Below are 23,127 nucleotides of genomic sequence, written 5' to 3' on the forward strand. Positions count from 1 at the left end.
CACATCTAGAGAAAGAACTATGGAGTTTGAATGCAGATCCAAGCATACTATTTGCTATTTTTTTTCTTCTGTTGTGTTTTGTTTCCTCTTTCTGGTGGTTCCTCCTATTGGTTCTAATTCTTCCTTACAACATCACTAACGTGAAAATATGTTTAATAGGAATGTATATGTATAGCCTATATCAGATTGCGTGCTGTCTTAGGGAGGGTAGTGGGGAGGGAGGTGGGGAAAAATTTGAAACTCATAAGCTTATGGAAGTGATAAATCAAAATAAATTAATTTTTTTAAATCCCTCAAAAAAAAATTGCATTCTCTTGGACAGCCCTGTTTCCACACTCATTACTTTTTCCACACTCATTACTTTCTTTATAAAGGTGCTGGGAGTATTGTTTCAATGTAGGAGATGTAGGAATATGAGGAGACATAAAGGAAAGCGTTTCCCATTTTTATCCTCTCTGTCTCACATACACACACACACACACACACACACACACACACACACACACACACACACACACACACACACACACGGGGGGGGGGTACAGTGGGGATTACAGGAAGGGCAACAAGTTGTTTCCCTAAGTCTTCTTAGGGACAACTGCTAGGCTTCCTCACTTAAATCCAATTCATCCCAGAGGCAAGACACCACCCTGTGATGTCATTCGTCCTTTTTGGAAAAAGGACCCACAACAAACATTCAGTCATTCAGCTCAATCAGCAAACAGACCAGCTTTTCTAGTTATTTGCTGTGGTCTTATCCTTTCTGGACTGAAAGTTTCCAGAGGGCAAAGTCCAAGTATTTATGTAAACTTTGTCTATTCCCCTCCCTGGCCCAGGGACTGTCTGAACCTATAGTAATATTTATTTATTAATGAAGTGCCTACTACATTCAAGAACAGCAAAGTGGCTTAATGAATGGAGTCAGGAGGACCCGAGCCCAGGGCCAGCCTCAGACACGTACTAGCTGTGTGACCCTGGGCAAATCATTTAACCCTGTTTGCCTCAGTTTCCTCTTTGCCAACAAAACTCCAAATGGGGTCGGGAAGAGTCAGGCACGACTGAAAACGACCAAACAACTACTAAATGCCAGACGCTGCTGAGCAGTGGGGATACAAAGAAAGGCCAAAAACAAGCAAACAAAACCCGAAAACATGCAAACCTCTATGACCAAACAAGATAAAAAAATAAACTGGAGAGAATCAGACGGAAGGCACACACTCCCTCCTCTTCCCATTCATTCGTGGTTCTCTATCACCTCCAAGACCAAGTATAAAATCGCGTTTGGCACTCAAAAAGAGCCCGCCTCCCATCGCCACCACGCACGCTGCGATCCAGCTCCCTGACCTGGCCGTCTGCACGGGCTCCTGCACTCCGCTCCTGGAGTGCTGTCCCTCCTTGTCCTCCTCCCCCGGACCCCCTCGCTTCCTTCTAGTCCTAGCTAAAGCCTCCCTTTCTACAGGACACCTTTCTCTATCCCCCCTTAATTCGAGCTCTTTCCCTTTATTGATTATTTCCAATTTATCCTGCATCTCTTTTGTCTGTACAAAGTTGTTTGCTTGTCGGCTCCGCTATTAAACTGGGAATTCCTGGAGAGCCACGTCTGTTCTTCGTCTTTCTTTGTATCCCTAGCGCTTAGCACACAGCAGGCACTTAATAAATGCTCTTGGACCCATTGATACAAGTACTAGATCAGGGATCTTCCCCTTCTGATGCAGATCGGCACCTCCTGTGCAGCTTGCAGCGCTGTTCCCTAGAGTTCTGAAAATGCAAGTGACTCGCCCAGGATCACGCAGCTAGGTTTTGGTGTTTTTTTTTTTAGGCAAGCTCTCTCTGCAAAACTAGCTTTAGTCTGTGCTTAACAAAGGTCACTTGAGTAGAATCTCCCGGCCGAGTGGCGATGCTGGGTCTCCCAGCCAGGGGGCGCCTTATGCTCTCCCGCCAGCTCCCGCCACACCCACCCGAAGGGCGCCTACCTCCCAGGAAGGGGTTTCCCCCTGCCCCGGGCCTCCTCCCCCAAGCGCAGACATTAGCAATCTATCTCGGGAGAGCGGCACGGCGCGCGCGGGGCTCTCGGCGCTCGCTCCGGAGCGCACTCCCTGGGCCGCCCGCGGTGGGCGGGAGAAAAAGCAAGGCGCGCGAGAGCCTGAGACGAGGCGGCACGCGGCGTGGGTGGGGACTAGAGGCTCCCCCCCTCCCGACACACTCTCTCTGGCAGCCGTTGCACGCGTCCCGAGAACAGAAAGAAGGGGAAGGAGGTGGAAGGATGGCGGAGCCGGCGGACAAGCCCTACCGGGCCGAGTACGCAAAGAGCGGGCGCGCCTCCTGCAAGAAATGCGGCGAGAGCATCGCCAAGGACTCGCTCCGCTTGGCCATCATGGTGCAGGTGGGAGGACGCACCCGGGAAGCCGCTTGGATGGGCCTCTCCGGCGGGGCCTGGAGGAAGCGAGCCGGAGTTCTGCGGGCCTTCCCCTCCCCCCATCTCATTTCCCACCCCCCCTCCTCCTTTCCCAGGAGGCTTCGAACCCTACGGCCAGGGGTGGGGGAGGGCGCCCACGGCCTTAAACTCGACCCCCCGCCGGGTTTTCGCGCCTCCCTCCACCCCTCGCTGGGCCCGGGCGGGTGGGCGGCTGTGGGCCGGCTTTGTATGCACTTGCCTGGCTCGGGATTGGGGTTGCTTTTCCCCAACGTCTGGGAGGCTCTTAAACTTTTTTTCTCTGGCCTTTTCAAAAACAACAATAATCTCAGAGTGCATCGTGCCAGTGCCAAGCCTAAGCCTAGAGCCCCCAGGAACGGGATAGGCACTGGTGCTTCCCCGTGCCTGCAGAGGAGGTACCCTTTGCAAGGTTTTGCAGACTGTGCAAGCAAAGGCCGGGGTCCGTTAGGCGCCCTTTCGTGCTCTGCGCGCCCGGTGCTCCCTTTTCTGCTCAGGGGGCTCGGGTGGGGGCTCGGGTGGGGAGGCTAGCGTGCCTCTGCCTGCCTGTGCGGGAGCCGCGGGGGACTTTTCCTCTGCTCCAGGCTCCCTGCACGCCTCTCCTGCCCTCCCACCTCCTCGCCGATTTATCCCCCTGAAGAGCTGGCTCTCGCGTCTCTTTGCCGGGAGGAGCGGTCCGGCTTTGAGCATCGTCCGTGGGATTCTGAAAGCCTCAGATAAGAAGAAGGGGGTAAAAAAAAAAAAAGCTGAGTGGCCTAATTCTTTGTCCTTTAAAATTGTTCCCTGGAGAGCTCTGATTTTCCCGCTGCCATGTTCCTGGGGCTTGGGCTAGGGTTAGGCAAAGAGATGAGCAGCTGCCTGCAAGGGATGTTTTTTAAAATAATTCTTTTAACAAGTCTGCATATTTTAATGCCGGGAAATTGCGTTTTGCGTGGCATTTTGTGATAAATGACATAGCCCTGGAATTCAGAAAAGCACAATGGAGATAGAATTTTTAAATTTTTAGTAGGATACACAGAGATGATGGCTTGGCCCCAGCTCTGCTCTGGAAGTCAGTTGTGGAGGCGTAAGATTTCCCACCAGAGAGCCCTGTTGGACCATCGTTGTTATCTAGGGATCTATTCCAAAACAGGAAGGCTTGTGGGATTGCAAGGTGTTCATATTTGACACTGGAAACGTGACTTGCAGAAGTTTTTCTAATAGAAAATGGAATGGAGGGGATTGAATGGGTACCAGAAGGCCTGGAGTGCACCCCCAATTATGTCCCTCCGACTCCTCAGGGAGGGTGAAGTGAAACTCATTAAGTTTCACTTGTAAGTTATTGTTTTCTTCAGTCCGTTCCTGAGGCTGCCACCAGCATTCAAAGTCAGTCAAGTGCCTCTGTTTCTCCCATCTCCTAATCCTTCTTTAAAGTTTGAACCTGGTCCCTTGAACATTTATTTCTAAACAAAGAGCCCACCATTTTCTTCTAACTTTGGGTGATTGTAAAGTGCTGGGCTAGATATTGAAGTGGAGAGTGCCAGGCCTAGAGTCAGGAAGACTTATCTTCCTGAGTTCATATTTGGCCTCAAAACACTTACAACAGTGTCACCCTGGGCCCTGTTTGCCTCAGTTTCCTCATCTGTAAAATGAGCTTTAGAAGGAAATAGCTTCTTTGCCAGGAAAACCCGAAAGGGGATCATGAAAAGGAGGACACCCTGAAAAATGACTGAACAACAACAAAAGTGTTCTAAGGAAGAGAGGCTGGGATGCTAATTAAACAAACATCTCATAGAATTACTGGGATCTCCTAACCCTAGCCCTCCTCTCTTGCCCCATCTAAATCCTACCCATCTGCTTCCTTGGAGCCATCCTCTTAACACCAACTTTCATTCATTTATTTACCCTAGAAATGGTGCATCATCCCCTATAACCTAAAATACACAACCCTATATGCTAATTGGTTCATAGGTCTTAGCTTTGTCTCTTAATTAGGCTGTTAAGATTTGTGGGATCTTATTGTACGAACAGTTCTGACCCCAGTCAGAACCCACCTCTGTTTGTGTGGCCCAAGGCAAGCCACTTAAAGCTGTAAAAAAGAAAGGGTTGGACTGCTTGGTCTCTGAGGTCCCTTCATATTCTACTTCTAGAATCCTTAAAATCATTGGTAAAACTTGGAAGGGATCTCAGAACAAATATTAGTGCTAGAGCAGCACTGGGTTTGGAATAAAAAGATGCAAGTTCCATTCTGTTCTGTCTGTCACTACCTTTGTAGCCTTAGCCGATTTTAGGCCTCAGCCTCAGTTTTGTTTTATGGAAAAGAAAGGCATTGAACTTAATAGATGATTTCTGAGGGCCTTTCTAGAGCTAAGGTACCCTGATTCTAAGTAATCCAAACACTACCAATCTTAAAAGGGAAATATGTCCAAATGGAAAAATCTTTCTGAAGAGTATTGGACAAAAATATCTGCAGATAATTAGGAAACTCAGGCAGAAAATTAATTCTCTGTTCAATAATGGGATAGTTTTAAAGGTATGGATATGAAAATCATAGGATCATAAATTTAGAGCTGATAGAGGATATGGAATTCAACACTTTAATTTTACAAATGACAAAAGTGAGATCCACAGAAGTTGTGACTTGCCCAGGGTCACATTTCTGAGTCAGGATTTGAACCTAGGCTCCCCAGTCCTATGCTCCAGCCACTGCAGGATGTGTAAATGCTCAGGTTCCATCTGTTGCATTGTAGGACCACCTTAGAGGTCATCTCATTCAACTCTCATTTTACAGTTGAGAAAATTGAAATAAAACTTTAAAACTCACCCAAGATCACATAGGCAATAAGTGAGCAGAAAGAACAGGTGTTCTTCTGACACTAGATCCAGTGATCCTTGCCTACATCTCAGGGAAAGGAGCCTGGGTGCCAGGATTTATTTTTTATCTGCCCTTGGGATACAGCCTGACCCTTTATCTAATATTTTTTTTCCTTTTTATTATAGACAACCAATATTGACATTTTCATATGCAAAGAACAGAAAAAGAGGGTTATGCAGGGCACCTCAAATCTTTAGTTCAGTTTTAACTTTAAGCTCATGAGCTAAATAAAAACCTAAAACGCATATGAAATCATGGGTCTGTCTTATATACAGCTTTAAATGTATCTCAATTTAACAGGGTAATATCAACATCCTGCTCGGCCTTCTGAACTTCTTTCTGCTCTCTTATGTGTTATTTATATATATGTGTGTTTGTGTGTTTCCTTGAAGCTCTTAGGTTTTTTTTTCCTTCTCTGTCACTAGCTTCACTTAAATATAGTGGAGTAAAACAGATTGATACATTGGTTGAGTCTGAAACTGTCCCCCATTCTTCAACTCTAGTCCATCACCCCTGTACCAAGAGATGGGAAGCGCAGTTCATTTTCAGTCTTCTGGAGTCAGGATCAGTCGTTGAATTGATCAGTGTTCTTGTGTCTTTCAAAGTTGTTTTTGTTTTAGATTGTTGTATTCCTTTGTATAAGTTCTGCTCACTTCATTATGCATCAGTTCATGAAAATCTTTCTAGAATTCTTTGAATCCATCCCCTTTACAATGCAAAATATCTCTTAACGTTCATACACCATAATTGTCCCAGTTGGCACAGCCGCTTTTATTTCCAGTTCTTTGCTAGGCCGAAAAATGCTGCAGTAAGTATTTTTGCGTATATGGATCCTTTCCTCTCCATTTTGACCTCTTTGAGCCTAGTAGTGGTATTCCTGGGTCGAAGGTTATTTAGAGTTTCATGACTTCTAGTGTAGTTACAGATTTGCTTTTCAGATGTTTGGACCAATTAGCCTTTGGTGTACCTATCCTCCCACAGCCCCAACAACAATTTCTGTTTTCTTTTTCTGAGGTCTTTTCCAATCTGAAGGATGTGAGGTGGAACCTTGCTGTTTTTTAATTATTTTTGTTGATGTCTTCTGATTCTTTTTTTTTTTTTGCTTTTAGGCAATTGGGGTTAAGTGACTTTCCCAGAGTCACACAGCTAGTAAGTGTCAAGTGTTTGGTCTGATGCCGAATTTGAACTCAGGTCCTCCTGACTTTAGGGCCGGTGCTGTGTCCACTGTGCCACCCATGTCTTCTGATTCTTACATTATCATAGTAACCCCTCCCCCTCCCAGAGAGCCAGCCCATATAATAAATAGTATTTTAAAGAGGGGAGGAAATCAACACAACTAAACTGGAGAAGTCTGAAAACTTGTGAATGTGTAACACCTGTAGACCTCCCACCTCCATGAAGGAATGGGTTGGGGTATCCTCTCATATCTTTTCAATTCATGCTTTTAATCTTTATAATTGTTATTTTCACTTTTGATTTTTTTTTTTGGAATGTGGTTATTAATATTTACATTGTTGTTGTTATTGTATATATTTTCTTGGCTCTGCGTGATTCACTCTGCATCTGTTCACGTAGATCTTTCTGTACTTCTGTTAATCATATCACTTCTTTTACTGCATAGTTATATTTCATGTCATTCATGTACCACAGTTTAGCCATTCTCCCAGTTGATAGGTATTCACTTTGTTTCCAATTCTTTGCTATCACAAAAAGTGCTTCCATAAATATTTTGGTGTATATGGAGACTTTTTTTCTTATTGATAGCTTCCTTGAAGTATATAGCCAGTAATGGAGTCTCTGTTTTAAAGAGTATGTACATTTTACTCACTTGCATGATTCCAAATTAAATGGCTATACCATTTCACTGCTCCACCAACAATATGTTAGTGTACCTGTCTATCCACAACCCCTCCAACATTGACTGTTGCCATTTTTGAAGTTGTCTTTTCAGACTTTCAAGTTGTGAGGTTGTGGAGTCACTAAGACTTGGAATACCCTATACTGAGAGCTTTGCATTTTTTATTAATGATTTAGAGCATTCTTGCTTGTGGTTGTGAATATTTTGCATTTCTTCTTTTGAGAACTGTTTGTTCATAGTCTTTGACCACTTCACTTATCTATTGGGGAATGGTATTAGTCTTAAATGTATTTATTAATACCTTATGTATCTTGGATACCAAACTCTAATCAGAAATTTGATACGAAGATTTCTTCCCATGCTACCACTTCCCTTCTTATCCTTGATGTGTTAATGTTGTATGCAGAACCTTTTCAATTTCAAGTAATCAAAGTTATTTTATCTTTTGTAAAGAACCTCACATTTATTAAATGCCTACTATATGTCAGGCACTGTGATAAGCTTTACATGCAGGTGTCCCTCCCTAAGGTTTAGAAATTGCTTATATGAATTGTTTTTGTGGCCCCATTTGGGGTCTTCTTAGCAAGAATACTGGAATGGTTTGCCATTTCCTTCTCCAGCTTATTTTACAGATGTGGAAACTGAGGAAAACAAGGTTAAGTGATTTGCCCAGGATCTGAGCGTCTGAGGGTAGATTTGAACTTAGGAAGATGAGTCTTCCAGACTTCAGGCCCAGCACTCTATTCCACTGTGACACCAAGTTGTCACCTTCTCCCCTCCCCCAATATGGATTGGCCTTCCTAAATTTTCAGTGTGCAAATTTTAGAATACTGTGGATGCCAAAGAAATACTGGGGAAAAAAAGAAAAGAAATACTGGCAAAAGAAATCATTCTTAACTTCTGCTCTAAGAAGGGAGAACACATTCCTGGGAATACTTTTATTTAATGCCTTTGTGGAGACTTAGATTAAATTTATTGGTGTGTGCCTTTGGGTCTGTCTTTCTGTTAGTTTACTAAGCTCTAAAGAAAAGGGCATTCACATTCAGCTCTTGGCCTCAGATGGCTTGTTTTACGTTTGTGCAGAGCATTGTTCAGAAACTGTCCATCTGCCACCTGATACTGGAGGTGCAATCTTACCTGGAGGCTGTAGGGAAGGGATGGCCTATCTGAGGTCTCTTTTAGCCTGTCTGGAGTGGGAAAGGATAAAATGGATCTATTTATCACCTTTGGGTTTCATCCCTTCATGTTTCCCCATAAACTCTACCCCACTTTCCCAGTTACATCCTTGCTTTAAGTAAGGGCAATTTTCATGAGGAAGTTGCTACTACTTGTCTGTACTCCATTTAGAAAACAAAAGCTAAGTGGCCCTGCCTTCTCAGATGGCTGCCTTCTGTTGAATCTTCCTGCATTTGTGACAAGGCAGGCTTTCCACTAAGTGAGTTGTTCCACTTAGCCAGTCAATAAATATTTAGTGAGTGTTTGCTCTGGGACCAGCATTGTGTTTTACCCTTGTGCATGAGGTAACTGAGGCACCAGATGATGCCCCAAGACCGAAATAAGCCCTCAGCCATCCCCAAGTTTCCATTTGGTTGCTTTGCCACTGAGCCATATACATCCTGCTTTGCATGAGATTAGGGTTTCAAGCAAGGGACTGATTCATACTAGAAACTCCTGGTGTGGGCAGTGAAAGAAGCAGTGTTTGTTTGCAGTAGAGCAGAAAAATAAGCTCATGTTTGAGTTCTTATGCTCAGAGATTTATATCGACGCAAGGGAGGTGGGGGTGTCACTGTCTTTTCTCATAAAATCAGGTGGCAAATTTGAATATAAACGCACGGATCCATTTTTAGAAATGTCACAGGGTCGCTATCTTCGCATAAAATCAGGTGGTAGATTTGAATGGAAAAGCATGAATCCATTTTTAGAAATGTCACCTTGTCTGAAGGGTGGTGTGTGTGTGTGTGTGTGTGTGTGTGTGTGTGTGTGTGTGTGTGTTTGTACATACATGTGTGCATAAGATGTCCCAAAGGCCTAGCTTAGAACTATACTATACTGAGAGCAATATATTCCTTTTTTCCTTCTCCTCTTCCCTGTTCCCATGTAAATATCTCAACTTTAAATATCTGTTGAAGTTGAAATGAATGTGGAACTCTTGTATTTAAACGTCATTGTCCTATAAATCTAGGTCAATTAGGATTCATTGCTGTGATACCTTTTTCTTCAACATCCTTTTTTCTTCTTTAAATTTCTAGTAGTAAATGCGTCAAGATAGAAGTCCACTCAAAGCATTGGTCTCTCCAAAAGAACACCTCCTAACATCGTTCTTTTTTCATTAAAGAGAATTAAAAATAAACTTTGTTTGAAATTTTTTGCTTGAGAAAACTAGAAACATTGAGTCTTGAAAATCACAAGATTTACTAGCTCTGCCACTGTGGCTTTAGGCAAATCACTTTCAGAGACCACAGGTTTCTTATCTCAAATGCCACTTTTCCTTCTAGCCCGATGTGACGTCTCTTCCTGCTTTATATATATCATTCAATCTATCTTCCCGTTTTAGTGATGAAGAAACTTAAGTTTGGAAGATATGAATGGATTTGCTCTCCCTTACACACCTATTTAGTGGCAGAATTAAGTCCAGATCCTAGATTTCCTGATAGGATAGGCCTCCTATCAGACTGACTGTTCCAGGGGTGAAGACCCTGCGGCCTGAGGCCACACGTGGCCTTCTAGATCCTTGGGTGCAGCCTTTTGATGGAGTCCAAGTTTTACAGAACAAATCCTTTTATTAAGGGAATTTGTTCTACGAAGTTTGGACTCCGTCAAAGGGCCACACCTAGAGGGTCCTTTAGGACTGTTTTATGTATCTTCAAATATCATCCAAATTCTCCTGCTCAGTCTGTACTTCTCCAAATACAAATACTAAATGCTGTTTATACTCAGCATTAACATTTTTTCAGTGTTATATAAACCCATGCTTGGGAGCACATAATCTTGAGTATGAGTGTGAAAGAGGAAAACTTTTGAAAACGGGTGAAGTGAGGGAGAGTCCAAGCCAATGCTATGAGTGGACTGTTCATATTTAGAATTTCAACTGTGGTCATCAGCAAGAGCTGGCTTTTCGTTGCTACTCCTAATTTTCAAATACTTCTTGCTCTTTATGAATGATTCTCATTTTCTAGTGTCCCATTCTTTCTTGAGCTTTGACAGAAATTTGCTAAATACTGAGAAAATTAACTTGACTCTTTCTGACCAGCATATTTTCCTTCCTTGCTTACCATGTATTACTTCCATTATGAATTTGTAACTACAAAAAGCATTTGTAGACACCCCCACCCCCTCTCTTTGGTTTCAGAACTGTGAGGTAGACCTTTTGACCCCTGGCCTGAGTATCCTATCTTTTCTAATCCCATGGATGGACCAGTTGTTTATGTTTATTTCCCAGTAGACTACAAGTGAATTCTATTATATGTGACATGGCATACACTGGATCAGATCAGCATGGTATAATGGAAAGGATGCTGGCGTCAAAAGATTTGGGTTCAAATCCTAGATCTGCCAATTTACTGCTTGGGTGACTTTGCTTTCTTACCTCTAAAGTGGTGGAGTGGAAATCTGTGGCCTTCTAGATCCTTAAGTTTGGACTTTTGACTTTTGTTTGGTAAAACTTGGATTCCATCAAAAGGCTTAAGGATATAGAAGGCCACAGGTTCCCCACCCTTGGACTAGACAACCTCTCAGTTCCCCTCCAACCCTACATCTATGATTCCTATGTCTCCACATATAACTACATGGATCAAAAGCCTGAGTTAACATGACTGGTCTCTAAAATGGGTACCTTCCTCTCTTCTCTAGTTACCAGCATTATAAAGCAATAGATTGTTGTTCAGATTGAATAATGTGAGGGAAGTGGTCAGCTTCCAGATTAATCTCAGGAAGTGGAATTCTTATTAGGAGTTCTAAGAACTTTTCGTTCACTTTCCAGCTTCCACACGGGAAAAGTAGAATATAAAAGTAGTTGTTCCCATTTGAATAATGCAAGTACAGAATATCTACTGTGTTGTTTAGCTTCTTGAAGTACTCAGAAGCTCCCCATTCAGTGCAGACCCCAAGGAGTCTGTGGATAGCTTTCAGAGTTAATGAACTTGGAGGGGGGGAGGGATTACATTTTTCTGAATATATTTGATTTACTTTATAATTTTATGTATTCTGTTCTGCTATAACATGATGGATAAATTTAAAATTGCACAATAAAAACCTTGGGTTTATGGGGGAAATGGGATTAGGAACACAATACTCAAAAACGTCGGTGATACCTTTAAAAAAAAAAGATAAGAACCTAATAAAAATGGTATCACAGTTTAATACATGTTAAATAGTTAAGGAATACATAAATAATATAATAGTGATGTCTCCAGTCTTGGATTGCAGCTGGGCCTGTGCTCCTGTTTCTGTGGGGCATAAACAGCAAAGTAAGAGCTACTGAAACTCCTAGAAGGTGGGGTGCCATGCAGAAGGCTAAGAAAGTTTGTGGAAGCAGATGTCAGAAAGGTTGAATCTTGTGAATTATTGTGAAGTGGTGCAATTTTCTGTGTTTTCACTCATGAAATTTCACACAGGTATGCAAAATGTACATTATACTCAAATTGCTCCATAATTTATCATCTGGATATATTTGGAACAAATCTACACATTAAAAACAAGTATTATAGCAGAACTAAGTGTGTTTTACTTTACATGCTTAAAAAATGGTTCTAAGAAGGGGTTCATAGGCTTTGCTATACTGCTGAAGGGATCCATGACACAAAAAGAGGGTGAGGACCCTTGATCTAGACATTATGTGAAATCATACCCGAAATTAACCATTCATCTGTAATTCTGCTTTCTTTTCAGTCACCCATGTTTGATGGGAAGGTCCCAAACTGGCATCACTATGCTTGCTTCTGGAAGCGTGGGCTTGTCATCTCTCAGGCTGAGCTTGAAGTAGATGGATTCTTGGAGCTGCGATGGGATGACCAGCAGAAAATTAAGAAGACCATCGAGGCTGGAGGGCTGACAGGAGGTCTGTAGAAATGATAATGTTGTGTATTGACAGTCTAGAGCAGTGTTCCTTGGGTGCCCCCACCACTGACCTTAGATTTTTTGTGTCAAAGAGAAAGTGGAGCAGCTGGAACCAGGAAGACATGAGCATCAAAAGCAGAGTGACAGTCAAGTGCCAACTTGGGGTGGGCACTTAATGGGCGAGCTGTACTGCAAAAGTGAAATGACATCTGCCCCTAAGGAACTTGCATTGTACTGGTGGGAGGCAAGGCGTATGCAGATAATTAAATACAAAGTCATTTGAGGAGAGAACTAACATGTGGGGGAGGAGGGATATTCAGGAAAGCTGGGGCCTCTAGGCCTTAGAAGTAAGGAAGGTAATGAATGGGAACAGCCTGTGGAGAACCACAGTGACACAAGATGACAGGTTGTTATAGTAGGGTAACAGCTCACAGGCTAGAATATAGGAAGAGGAGGAATATGAAATATCTGGGAAGGCAGGGAGGGGATAGATCTCAGAGGGCCTAAAATGCCAGAAGGAGTAGTTTGAATTGGCATCCTAAAGGCAATAGGGAGCTATTGAAGATTTTTGAGCAGGGCAGTGACCTGGCCATCAAGACTGGAAAGCAAACAACAGGTCCATATAGGTGAGTGTGTGTGGTTTGTCCTCATCAAAGACTTGAGATTTTTATTAGGAACTCGAGACTCCTCATTCATTAATAATCCATGTGAGAAAAGAAGCAGGCAGGATGCTGAAAGATACTCATTGAGAGTGTCTGTGTTGGGACATGCTCACTTGGGGTGTGTTGTGAGATCTTAGATGCTGTCCCCTCGTACTCTTGATGCATGACCAACAGAGCTTCAGGGGAGAACCCAAAGTGCCACGTGGGGTTCTTCTTTATCCCTCCTCTCCAAAGCAGACACAGGGTAAATTGGTGGTAGTGGTGTTACAGAGACACCTCCCTCGCCCATCGTTGTGGAGGCATGAACTGCCCCATGTAAGTGAATTCCTCCCACACTTCCCAAATGAAGCTTATAGCTCTTTAAGTGCTGAAACCTTTTTTTAAAAAAATTTTAAACTGCTTTTCAAAGAAGTCTTTCTAAAATGGCTTACCCTTTTTCTTCCCTTTGTTAAACTGAAGATACTGAACACAATTTGGCCTTTTCTTGAAGACTTAAGGTCCTCCCTGGGAAGGTTTGTAATGGTATGTGCAGACCACGGTCTGGGCAGCAGCAGCATGCAGGGAGCCTAATGGTATGCGTTGGACACTTAGCATCTCAGCTAATTAGCTTCAAATCACTTTTTGCCTTCTTGGGTCTGACTTTTACAGATTTTCTTCTTTTTCCTTCTTTGCTGTCAGGTAGGACTTTTTTTTTTTTACTTTGAATTATGTCTTTTACTTTCAGTTATTAAGCTTTGACTTTTTTTCTCTCCCACCCAGAAAACAACAACAAAAACTTTGTAACAAACACGCATTGGCCACGTCCAAAAGAATGTGTCCCATTCTGCGTGTTAGTCCGTCACCCCTCTGTCGGGATTCTTCTTCGTTGGTCCTCTGGAATCCTTGGTTGATGAGCAGAGTGATCAGAGTTCTTACATCTTTGATATTGTATAAATTGTTCTGTTCCGCTCACTTCACTCTGCATCATAACGGTGGCTAATAACAGTAATAATCACTAGTGTTTATATAGCACTTTAAGGTTTACAAAGCATTTTATAAATATTACCTCATTTTATCCTCACAACAATCCTGGGAATCAGGGGCTTTTGTTATCCCCATTTTACAGGTGAGGCACTTGAACCATAAAATGGTTAAGGGACTCACCCAGGGTCACACAGCTAGTAAGTATCTGAGACAGGATTGACTCATATCTTACTGACGCCTAAGTCAAATACTCCATAATTTATTTAGCCATTCCCAAATTTATGGACATTTTACCCTCCATTCCAGTTACTAGTTCTTTTTTTTTTCATCCCTCCAGTTTCTAGTTCTTTGACACAACAAAAAGAACTGCTGTTGATATTTTTGTACATAAGCTTCCTTTATCTCTTGGATCCAGGCCTAGTTGTGGTAGCACTGGGTTGAAAGGAATGTCGGGCCCAGTAACTTTTTGGTCAGGAAGAACTTACAGTTGTCCATATGTCTCACATCCCTACCCACTTTTCTAATTCTGCTTATTCTGGGAGCTTCTCATACCTTAAACATAGCTGGTAAGTCTCTAAGGCAGAATTGTCTACCCCTGGAGAAGCAAAGAAGCTGCTAAGATGGGTATTGTTCTGTGTTTTGCCCAGGCAAAGGCGGGAGTCAAGATGGAGGTGGCAAGGGAGAGAAAACCCTGATCAACTTTGCAGTCGAGTATGCCAAATCCAATAGGAGCGCTTGCAAAGGGTGTCAGCAGAAAATAGAAAAGGTAAGAGCAGTGGCGGCCTGGTGGCAGGGAGGCCATACTGTAGCCATGGCAAACACACAAGGCCTTTCCCAGTTATCACAGTGGGCCCTCCTTTAGACAATCCTCGGGAGGGTCAAATGAAACAAGGTTTGTGTAAAGTGTCCTGTAAAACCTAAAATGCTCTGTAAATGTCAGTCATTATCCCCATTTTACAGATAAGGAAACAGTACCCGATGTGGGACTTTAACTTGGGTCCTCTAACTCCAAGTTCAGTGCCCTTCCCAGTACTTGGAAATTGAGACTTTGCTAATCTAGATTAGTGTAGAGGGAGGGCAGTCAGAGATTGAAACTGCATGGGTGGATTCAGGCTTTGTTTCAGGATGGTCTGCATCCCAAACCAGTCCAGTGACAGTGCACTGAGCTTTAGAAGAGCCGGCCAGATGCAGAGCAGATGGCACAGGGCCCAGCAGGGAGGTAGCAGGCCTTCCCTGATGATGGTGCAGCTAAGGGATGAGATCACGTCTTCAGTCTGAGTCTCATCATGTGCACTGGGCACATCAGGATGCACAGGAACCTAGGGGAGAAGCTGTCTGTCAGGAGGAACCGATGGCATTTTATGCCAGGGGCCTAGTGCAGACTCTTTCTCTGGTGCTTTGGGGCAAGTCCCTTAATGTCTCTGGGCCTCAGCTTCCTCAGCTGTTTGACCCATGAAAAAAAGAAATGATTAAGGTTTGTTTTAAGCTCTCCTCCAACCACCAACAGCTCACTGAGTGTAAAATGTAATGTCTCTGTTAGGATCTGGAGTGAGTGGGGGTCGGAATGCAAAAGCAGCCAGGTGGGTCAGTGGGTAGAGCTCCTGACCTGGAGTCAGAAAGACCTGAATTCAAATCCCACTCAGGCCTTTATCAGCACTGTTGTGAGCTGAGCAAGTCACTTCACCTTGGTCAGCCTCAAGAGGATCAAATTAATTGTAGGAAAAGTGCCTTGCAGACCTTTAGAGTGCTAGATCAATGTGAGCTATCACTGTTTGCTTTGCTGAGCCACGATTTCCTCATCTCTAAAATGGGGGGTGTACTACTTAGACCTACTAGATCTTTTATGGGGAAAGTGCATAGTAAGTATAGAATGCCATACAAGTGTGAACTTTGACTACCTTCTAGGGCAGGCCTCCAGGCCTCAGGTTCCCCACTCCTGTTCTAGGGTCTTTCTTCTCTGGGCAAAGACATTTCACTTATGAAAATACATTTCACGTGTTCTTGTGATCAAGAAAGAATCAAGTGTTAAACAGTTTGTTCCCATTTCCAAATGCCTACCACTCCGTCTGCTTGGCTCCCAATAATAACTGTCTCTTAACAGAATGGGAAGGGGCTCGGTCAGTCACCTGGGCTTCTCTATGCAGGCACAAGGAGAAGACTGAAACTTCTGGAGATGGTCTCACCCTCCTCCCCATTACAGAAATGCCTTCTATCACATTCCATTTAAAGAAGAAAAAACCTTGTAATAAATATACATAGTTAAGCAAACAAATTTCCTCATTATTCATGTCGAGGCTTGTATGTCTCATTCTGCATCTTGAGTCCTTCACCTCTGGCAGGAGATGGGTAGCATTCTTCATCGTCATTCCTTTGAAATCATGGTTCCTGTAAGGTTATTGAAAGTCTCATGTGAGAGAACATCTATGAAGCCCTTCGATAAACCTGAAAATGTATATAAATGTTAAGTGTTCATTATTCTGAAATTAAATACCCTCTGAGAATGTTGAGGGGCTCTGGGTTCCTGGGACTAGCTACAGTGAGCCCTAGCATGCTAATCCTGGGACCTATGGAAATATCAGTTGACCTCTCAGTAGTTATGAGACTCAGTTGCTTTTTTGAGGGGAGGGGGGTTGTTTGTTTTGTTTTGTTTTGTTTTACTAGGCAATGGGGTTAAGTGATTTTCCCAGGGTCACACAGCTAGTAAGTGTCAAGTGTCTGAGGCCAGATTTGAACTCGGGTCCTGCTGACTCCAGGGCCAGTGTTCTATCCACTGTGCATCTAGCTGCCCTCTTTTTATGAGACTCAAATTGGATAAAAGCACTTTATCAGCTTTGAGATCTAGATAAATGTTAGCTATTAGCATTCAACCCAGAGGTGACCCTGGTGAAAGAGAGGTAGCTGGCTTCCATGTGGTTTCACCTGGGTTCAAGTGCTGCCTGTGAGAGATACTTACTTGTTCTGTGACCCTGAGATTTTTACTTACTTTGTTAAACACTCCCTAATTACGTTTTAATATAGTTTAGGCATCCTGGATGGTTTTGCTGCTGCAAGCAAGTTTGACCTCTCAGGTTTAGATGACATCCAAGGCCCTTTTCCAGCTCTGAACCTGAATCTTAAGTCAATTTACCCTAAGAGTTATTAGGGAAGGAATAGAGATTCATTGAATTTAAGTTGTTTTTCTTCACTGTCAACTGGCAGTCTTGAGAACTAAACCCTCATTTGGGTCTCTCCTGTAAGGTTTTTTCTTCCAAGTTAGCTTTGACTATACTAACTATCTATCTCCCACTTCCGGTCTTCCTTCACAGGGTCAGGTACGGTTGTCCAAGAAAATGATTGATCCAGAGAAGCCACAGCTGGGGATGATTGACCGGTGGTACCACCCGAACTGCTTCGTCAAATGCCGAGATGAACTGGGATTCCTGCCTCAGTACAGTGCTAGCCAGTTCAAAGGATTCAGTATCCTGCAGCCAGAAGACAAGGAAGCCCTCAAGAAACAGCTCCCAGCAGTCAAGACTGAGGGGTGGGTAAGGGGAGGGCACTGGAGAGCTGTAGTCATTTCAACAGCCCTGGGCTGTGGAGTTTAGACAGGGGCCTGAGTTGGTGAGGCTAGTGATAGCAGCCAAGGCCTGGCTTTAAAGTCCAGAAAGTTAGGATGAAGTCATGCAAAATATGATGTAAAGAGTATTTCTTCTCCCTTTTTTCCCCATCTTGTATAGTAAGTATACCTTCAATGTACTTCAGGAGCTTTTAACGATCATCCAATCAATCAACAAACATTTAATTGGGTGATCCCTACGTGTTAGGCCCTCTGCTAGGCCTGAAGAAGGCCCAAGAGACAGGAGGGCTTGTGTCATGTGTGAGGAACAGCAAAAGAACCAGTTTGGCTGGACCCCAGTAGATATGATAAGAGATGTGATAGCTAATAAAACGGGAAAGGTAGGATGGGGCCACATTATGAAGGACTTTAAATGCCAAACAGATGAGTTTATGTTTGATCCCAGAGGCAGTGGTAGTGGTTTATTGAGCCCAGTACACAGGGTGGAATTGGTGCAGAGAATCATGGTAGGGAGACCCATTAGGGGATTGTGGGGTAGTCTAGGCAAGAGCTGATGAGGGCATAAGTTTGGGGTTAGTGGTCATGTAAGTAGGGAGAAGAGGGCTCACAGAAGAGATGTCCTGGAGAGAGAAATGTCAAGATGTGGCCTTAATTGAATATTGTAGATGAGGGGGAGTAAGTATTTGAAAATTACCATGAAGTTACTAACTTGGGTGACTGGAAGGATGATAGTACCCCTACAGAAATAAGGAGATTTGGAAGAAGTAGGTTTTTGCAAAACCAGAGCCACTTCCTTCACTAAGCATTTTTTTTGAGCACCTCCTGTGTAAGGGATTGTGCCAGCCAGCCACTTGTGCTACAGATAGATACCCAGTCAGAGATCCTGCTTTCAAGAAGCTTGATCCCTAATAGGGAGAGAAGACACAGGCACAAATAACTGGAACAGAGAAGGGTAGAATACATACTGACCCATTGTCCAGTGAACTTACTGGAAAGAAGTCTGAGCTGGTAGAATGGCAGCAGTTTCCTTGCCAGGACAAAGAATTCTCTTGGCTGTGCTCTAGCATTGTGCTAGGGCTATATTATAGTAGATTATCTCTGTCCATGTTCCCACCTGCTGGATTCAACAGGCTAGGGGACGAAACTTGGATTCTGGCCTCTACTTTACCATTGACCAGCCATCATTCTCCCTCCTCTCATTTCCACGAATATCATAAGAAAAGGAAACTGCTCTCTGCTTTAGGGGGTGATGGATTTAAAGGGCAAGACCGATTTTCCCAGTGTATGTGGAGTATAGCCATACAGTGAAATTTGTGTGACATAAAATCAGACATTGAACAGCATAAATCCTCCAGGCATCACCACTTCTTTACAGAGGAGCTTCAGTGTATAGAAGTTTTTTAACTGGCATAAATATGGAATTGATGTGCTTTCGGCCTCTGCAGCTCCTGATTATGCTGCTGATGTCACTTAGGAATAGATGGTAAAAGTCATGCTGGTGTGATTTCCATCCCTCACTTTCCATCTATGTTTTACACATAGCATTATAGGTGTACACCTGGAAAAAACCTTAGAAATCCTTTATTCCCACCCTCTCTATTTTGTGGATGAGGAACCTGAGGCAAAAAGATGAGAAATAATTGGCTGACTGCCTGGCACTCAATCCTCTTTCTTGGTCAACAACTTTTTGTAGCTTCATTTTGCTTGCCATGCATAACACCACTGATACAGGACTGAGTTCTTGTGTCTGGGTGTTTTGTGGCTTGAGCTTCCTGTTTTCTCTGTTGCTTTATGCGAATTCTGGCTTTCTCTTCTGGGCATCTGAGAATACTGAAAGAAAATGTATCTATATTTTAATTTAGAAGTTGGTCTTGGCAAGGAAGGATGGTATTAAACATAGCAAACATTTATATAGGACTTCATTACACATGATTTGAATCCTCACAACAGCCTTTTAGAGAAGTGCTGCAAGTGTTATTGTTCCCCTTTTTTGTAAGGAAACTAGGGGCTGAGAGGTTAAGTGATCTGCCCACGTCTCTTGCCTGATGGGAGACTTGAACCCAGGTCTTTCTAAGTCCAGTACATTCTTCACTAACTAAAAACAGGCCATCACCACTACCCCCACACCCCCCAGAAGAATCCAAAGATTATCCAGATGTCGTATGGAACAAGTTACAGGCCATTGCAGTCGTGTGAATTAGCATTTGATGTTCTGTTTTTGGCTTTTCCTCCCAAGGGCCTGTATCCCTTTCAGAATGGAAAGAGAATGCTGTGGTTTGGGGGAGGTCTTCTCATGTGCCCATGTCTCTTTTCAGGAAGAGGAAAGGAGACAATGTAGATGGAGGTGACATAGCCAGGAAGAAGGCCAAGAAGGAAAAGGACAAAGAAACAAAGCAGGAGAAGCTCTTCAAGGTTAGCACTTTTATTTAATCCATGGTTCCCTCCTTTCCTCTCCCCAAAGTGTGGGTGACAGTTTTCAATCTGACCCTCCTCTTTTTTTAGGAAAGCCTTCCCAGGAGAAGCAAAGCCCACTTTCCTTAGCCTAGACCTGTCCCACTAGTGAGCCAGACACACTTCTGCTGTGGGCATGTGTCTGTTAGAACAAGACTTGGAGAAGGGGTGCTTCTCAGCAAGCGTGGAGGGGCTTCCGTGTCTTCCACAGTCTGGCTTGTGTCTGGCTACCCACCTATCCACATGGGAAGTGAGCTTCACATAAGGGCCTCTCAGAGGGAGACATTTGAGGAGGAAGACAAATTGGGAGCTGCAAAAGAAAGCTAATCGTTGTTATTGACCCGAACCAGCCACCATGGTTCTGTTTTTAATTCGCTGTCTGTCAAAGCATGTTAAGAAAGTCTCCAGAAGGAGCTTAATGTGAGACTTGGATGCAGCAGTGCTAAGTCCCAGTATGTCATCTTGGTTGCCAGCCTTTTGCGAGGCACCTGCTTGGGCACTGAATGTTTCTTTAGCCTCGTGATTTTGGTGCTCAAGGCCTAACAGAAGTAATGTTTTACCTGGCTTCAGCACTTCCATAAAAATGAAAAACTTAGTGTGCACACTTCCAAAATATATTTTTTTAATTTGGTACAACCTTCAGTTAGGCTGTGGTGCAAGCTGGCTTTTATGCTGAGAGTTTTGTGTTGGTTTGCTTTTTCTTACTCAATGACTTGGGAGATTCTGCTGGGGGAGGGAGGAAGGGAGAACCCGCTTGTTGATTATGCAGAAGGCCTTTCCTGTTCCCCAGAGGCTAGAGTTTTCCTTTTCTGAGATCACCTTTCATGGACTCTATAGATCTTTTACTCACCTGGTTATTTACAAGTTTGTCTCCCCCATTACAACGTAAGCGCTTGGAGAGGAGGCACATAGTTAAGTACTTAAAGCTGCTGACTGGTAGATTCCTAGAGTATGTCTGTGCTTGTCACAGGCCTAGCATGTATTAAGTACTTAATAAATGCTTATTTCCTTCCTTTATACTCTTCAGTGCATTATAACTCATTGTCAAAATACCCATCCCTGTGGTCTTCAGATTTCTAGGAAATGGAAAGTGGAAAAAGTTTAAAGACCCCTATACTATTCCCTTATGGGAATAGGGTCAGTAGCTTTTTGGATAATGGTGATGTCATCTGTGTCCCCAGGGTTATACAGCTGGGTACCACTAATTTATAGGAATCACAATTTCAAGGCTGTCTTGGAGCAATATTTACATTTTCTTATAGAAAATTCTCAGAATTGGGAGGGTTAGGTGAGGTTTGAGTAGAAACTAGTAAGATAGACTAGCTTCTTAGGGACCTATAGGGGTGGCTCCATGGGCATACTGTTGAGTTGAGTGGGCAGGAAGTAGAGGAATGATTTGTTAATTAAGAAATAGCTTAAAGCTAGGGAACTAAAAGTAGGAAAGCCTTCTTTTAATAATAGCAATTTATATTTTTATAATGTGTCAAACTTCTCAAAGCTCTGCTTGTACAATGGGATGGAGAGATATTTAAGTCTTATATTTTTTTAAGTACTGAAAATGCAAATAGGGGCAGCTAGGTAGCAAAGTGGATAGAGCACTGGCCCTGAAGTCAGGAGGACCTGAGTTCAAATGTGGCCTCAGACCAAGTACTTGACACTTGTTAGCTGTGTGACCCTGGACAAGTCACTTCACCCCAGTTGCCTAGAAAAAGAAAGAAAATACAAATAGTAAATTTAGCAAGACATCCCCTGTTCTCAAGGAGCTCACATTCTACTTGGGGAGTAGATAACCCATAGGAGAGTTTAGCTGTTGATCAGATAAAAAGGCCCAGGGAGGTCCTTAGGGTACATACTAATTATTATCCCCATTTTGAGTAATGTTCTCAAACAGGGCAAGACAGAAACTAGAACCCTAGGTGCCTGACTCCCAGGTCTGCCTAATATTTCATTATACCAGGTGTTCAAATATTTCAATATAACAGGGGCCACTCCTTCCTTATGGATTAATATTGGGAATGATCTTAACTTTTTTTTTTGTCAGCAGCCCAACAGAGCACATTAAAATTCACAAATTTGTAATTGTTTGGTAAAATATTGTCTTAATGGGGATAGAGTGATGAGAGTTTTTACAAATTTTGTGGGTAGACCAAAAAGAAAGATGTATTTTTAATACTAACAGGTGATTTAGCTTTGGTTTGTATCAGCAGTCCTTAAACCATAGCCCTCTAGCTACATGACACTTTTTCATATATAGAAGCAACTAGGTGGCACAGTGGATAGAGGGCTGGGCTGGAGGAAGGAAGACCTGAGTTTGAATCCAGCCTCAGATATTTTGTAGCTGTGTGACCCTGGGCAAGTCACTTAACTTCTGTGCCTCCATTTCCTCAACCATAAAATACCTCCGGTCTCTAATATGCTTTCTATATGTTTTCAATATATAGATGGCCCTGCCTCACAAAAGACATAATGGAGCTTTAGTCAAAATAATCACTGATAAGAAGGGATGGGATCTTAATGAGAAATCCATGGAGAGTGGTTGAGTTAGAGTTTTTTGAGGGGTGGGGAGGACAACACCTAGAAACTGAGATGGGCTGATTTGAATCATGAAAATTATGTGAAAAGTAAACCAGAATTCTTCTCTGTAGTCTTAATGTTACTTCTTAAAACTTAGTGCAGACTTACAAGACTATAGCTTTCAGAACAAATACTAATCTATACCAATAAGGTCACAGGTTCTAGGCCTTCCTCCTGCCCCACCCCCCCAAAGATCAGTTGAAGCCTGAATAAGAGTGTGACCCCAAGACTAGAATTTGGCCTGGTGATTTGCCTACCTTCTAGAAGGGAATCAGGTCTTTGAGCTGCCTTGTCTACTCCAGGTACAGACGGAGCTTATCTGGAACATCAAAGATGAACTGAAGAAAGTCTGCTCTACGAATGATCTCAAGGAGCTGCTGATAGCCAACAAGCAGGAAGTGCCTTCTGGGGACTCTGCGGTGAGTAGACAGCTTATGCGTGGGTGGGTTTTACATTATATTTATTTATGAGGCCAGGTGTCCTTTATCTTACCCAAGCTCCAAGTGCAGCCATTCTTCACCAGCCCAAGCTTAATACTGATTGGTGTGGCAGCTAATTTAACCGCTCTGGTTCTCTTCCCTTCCGAATATAGCCTGGTGGGCTCACCCCCACCCCTTCTGGGGGCTCTTGGTACTGACACTCGATGAGCCATAATTCTGCTTCAGCTCAGAACTCCCAAGCTAAGTGATCTATCAGCCTCAGCCTCACCAGTAATAGGTTGCA

General features: G+C 43.2%; 1 protein-coding gene across 2 annotated transcripts in view; it reads left to right on the plus strand.

Moving 5' to 3' along the window:
* Nucleotides 1–2,176: 2,176 nt before the first annotated feature.
* Nucleotides 2,177–23,127, plus strand: part of PARP1 (poly(ADP-ribose) polymerase 1) — a 50,158-nt gene continuing 29,207 nt past the window's right edge. Inside the window, exons 1-6 of one of the 2 annotated variants that reach the window (XM_078156282.1) lie at nt 2,177–2,383; nt 12,031–12,199; nt 14,471–14,589; nt 17,129–17,343; nt 19,695–19,791; nt 22,707–22,823. In XM_078156282.1, coding sequence (XP_078012408.1) covers nt 2,264–2,383; nt 12,031–12,199; nt 14,471–14,589; nt 17,129–17,343; nt 19,695–19,791; nt 22,707–22,823 — 837 coding nt within the window. In that variant the 5' untranslated portion in view covers nt 2,177–2,263. The remainder of the gene's footprint in view (nt 2,384–12,030; nt 12,200–14,470; nt 14,590–17,128; nt 17,344–19,694; nt 19,792–22,706; nt 22,824–23,127) is intronic. The other variant, XM_020982140.2, reaches the window with a different exon arrangement.

This window comes from Phascolarctos cinereus, unplaced genomic scaffold (genome assembly GCF_003287225.1).
Source record: "Phascolarctos cinereus isolate Bilbo 61053 unplaced genomic scaffold, phaCin_HiC Scaffold_5;HRSCAF=322, whole genome shotgun sequence".
Taxonomy (NCBI): Eukaryota; Metazoa; Chordata; class Mammalia; order Diprotodontia; family Phascolarctidae; genus Phascolarctos; species Phascolarctos cinereus.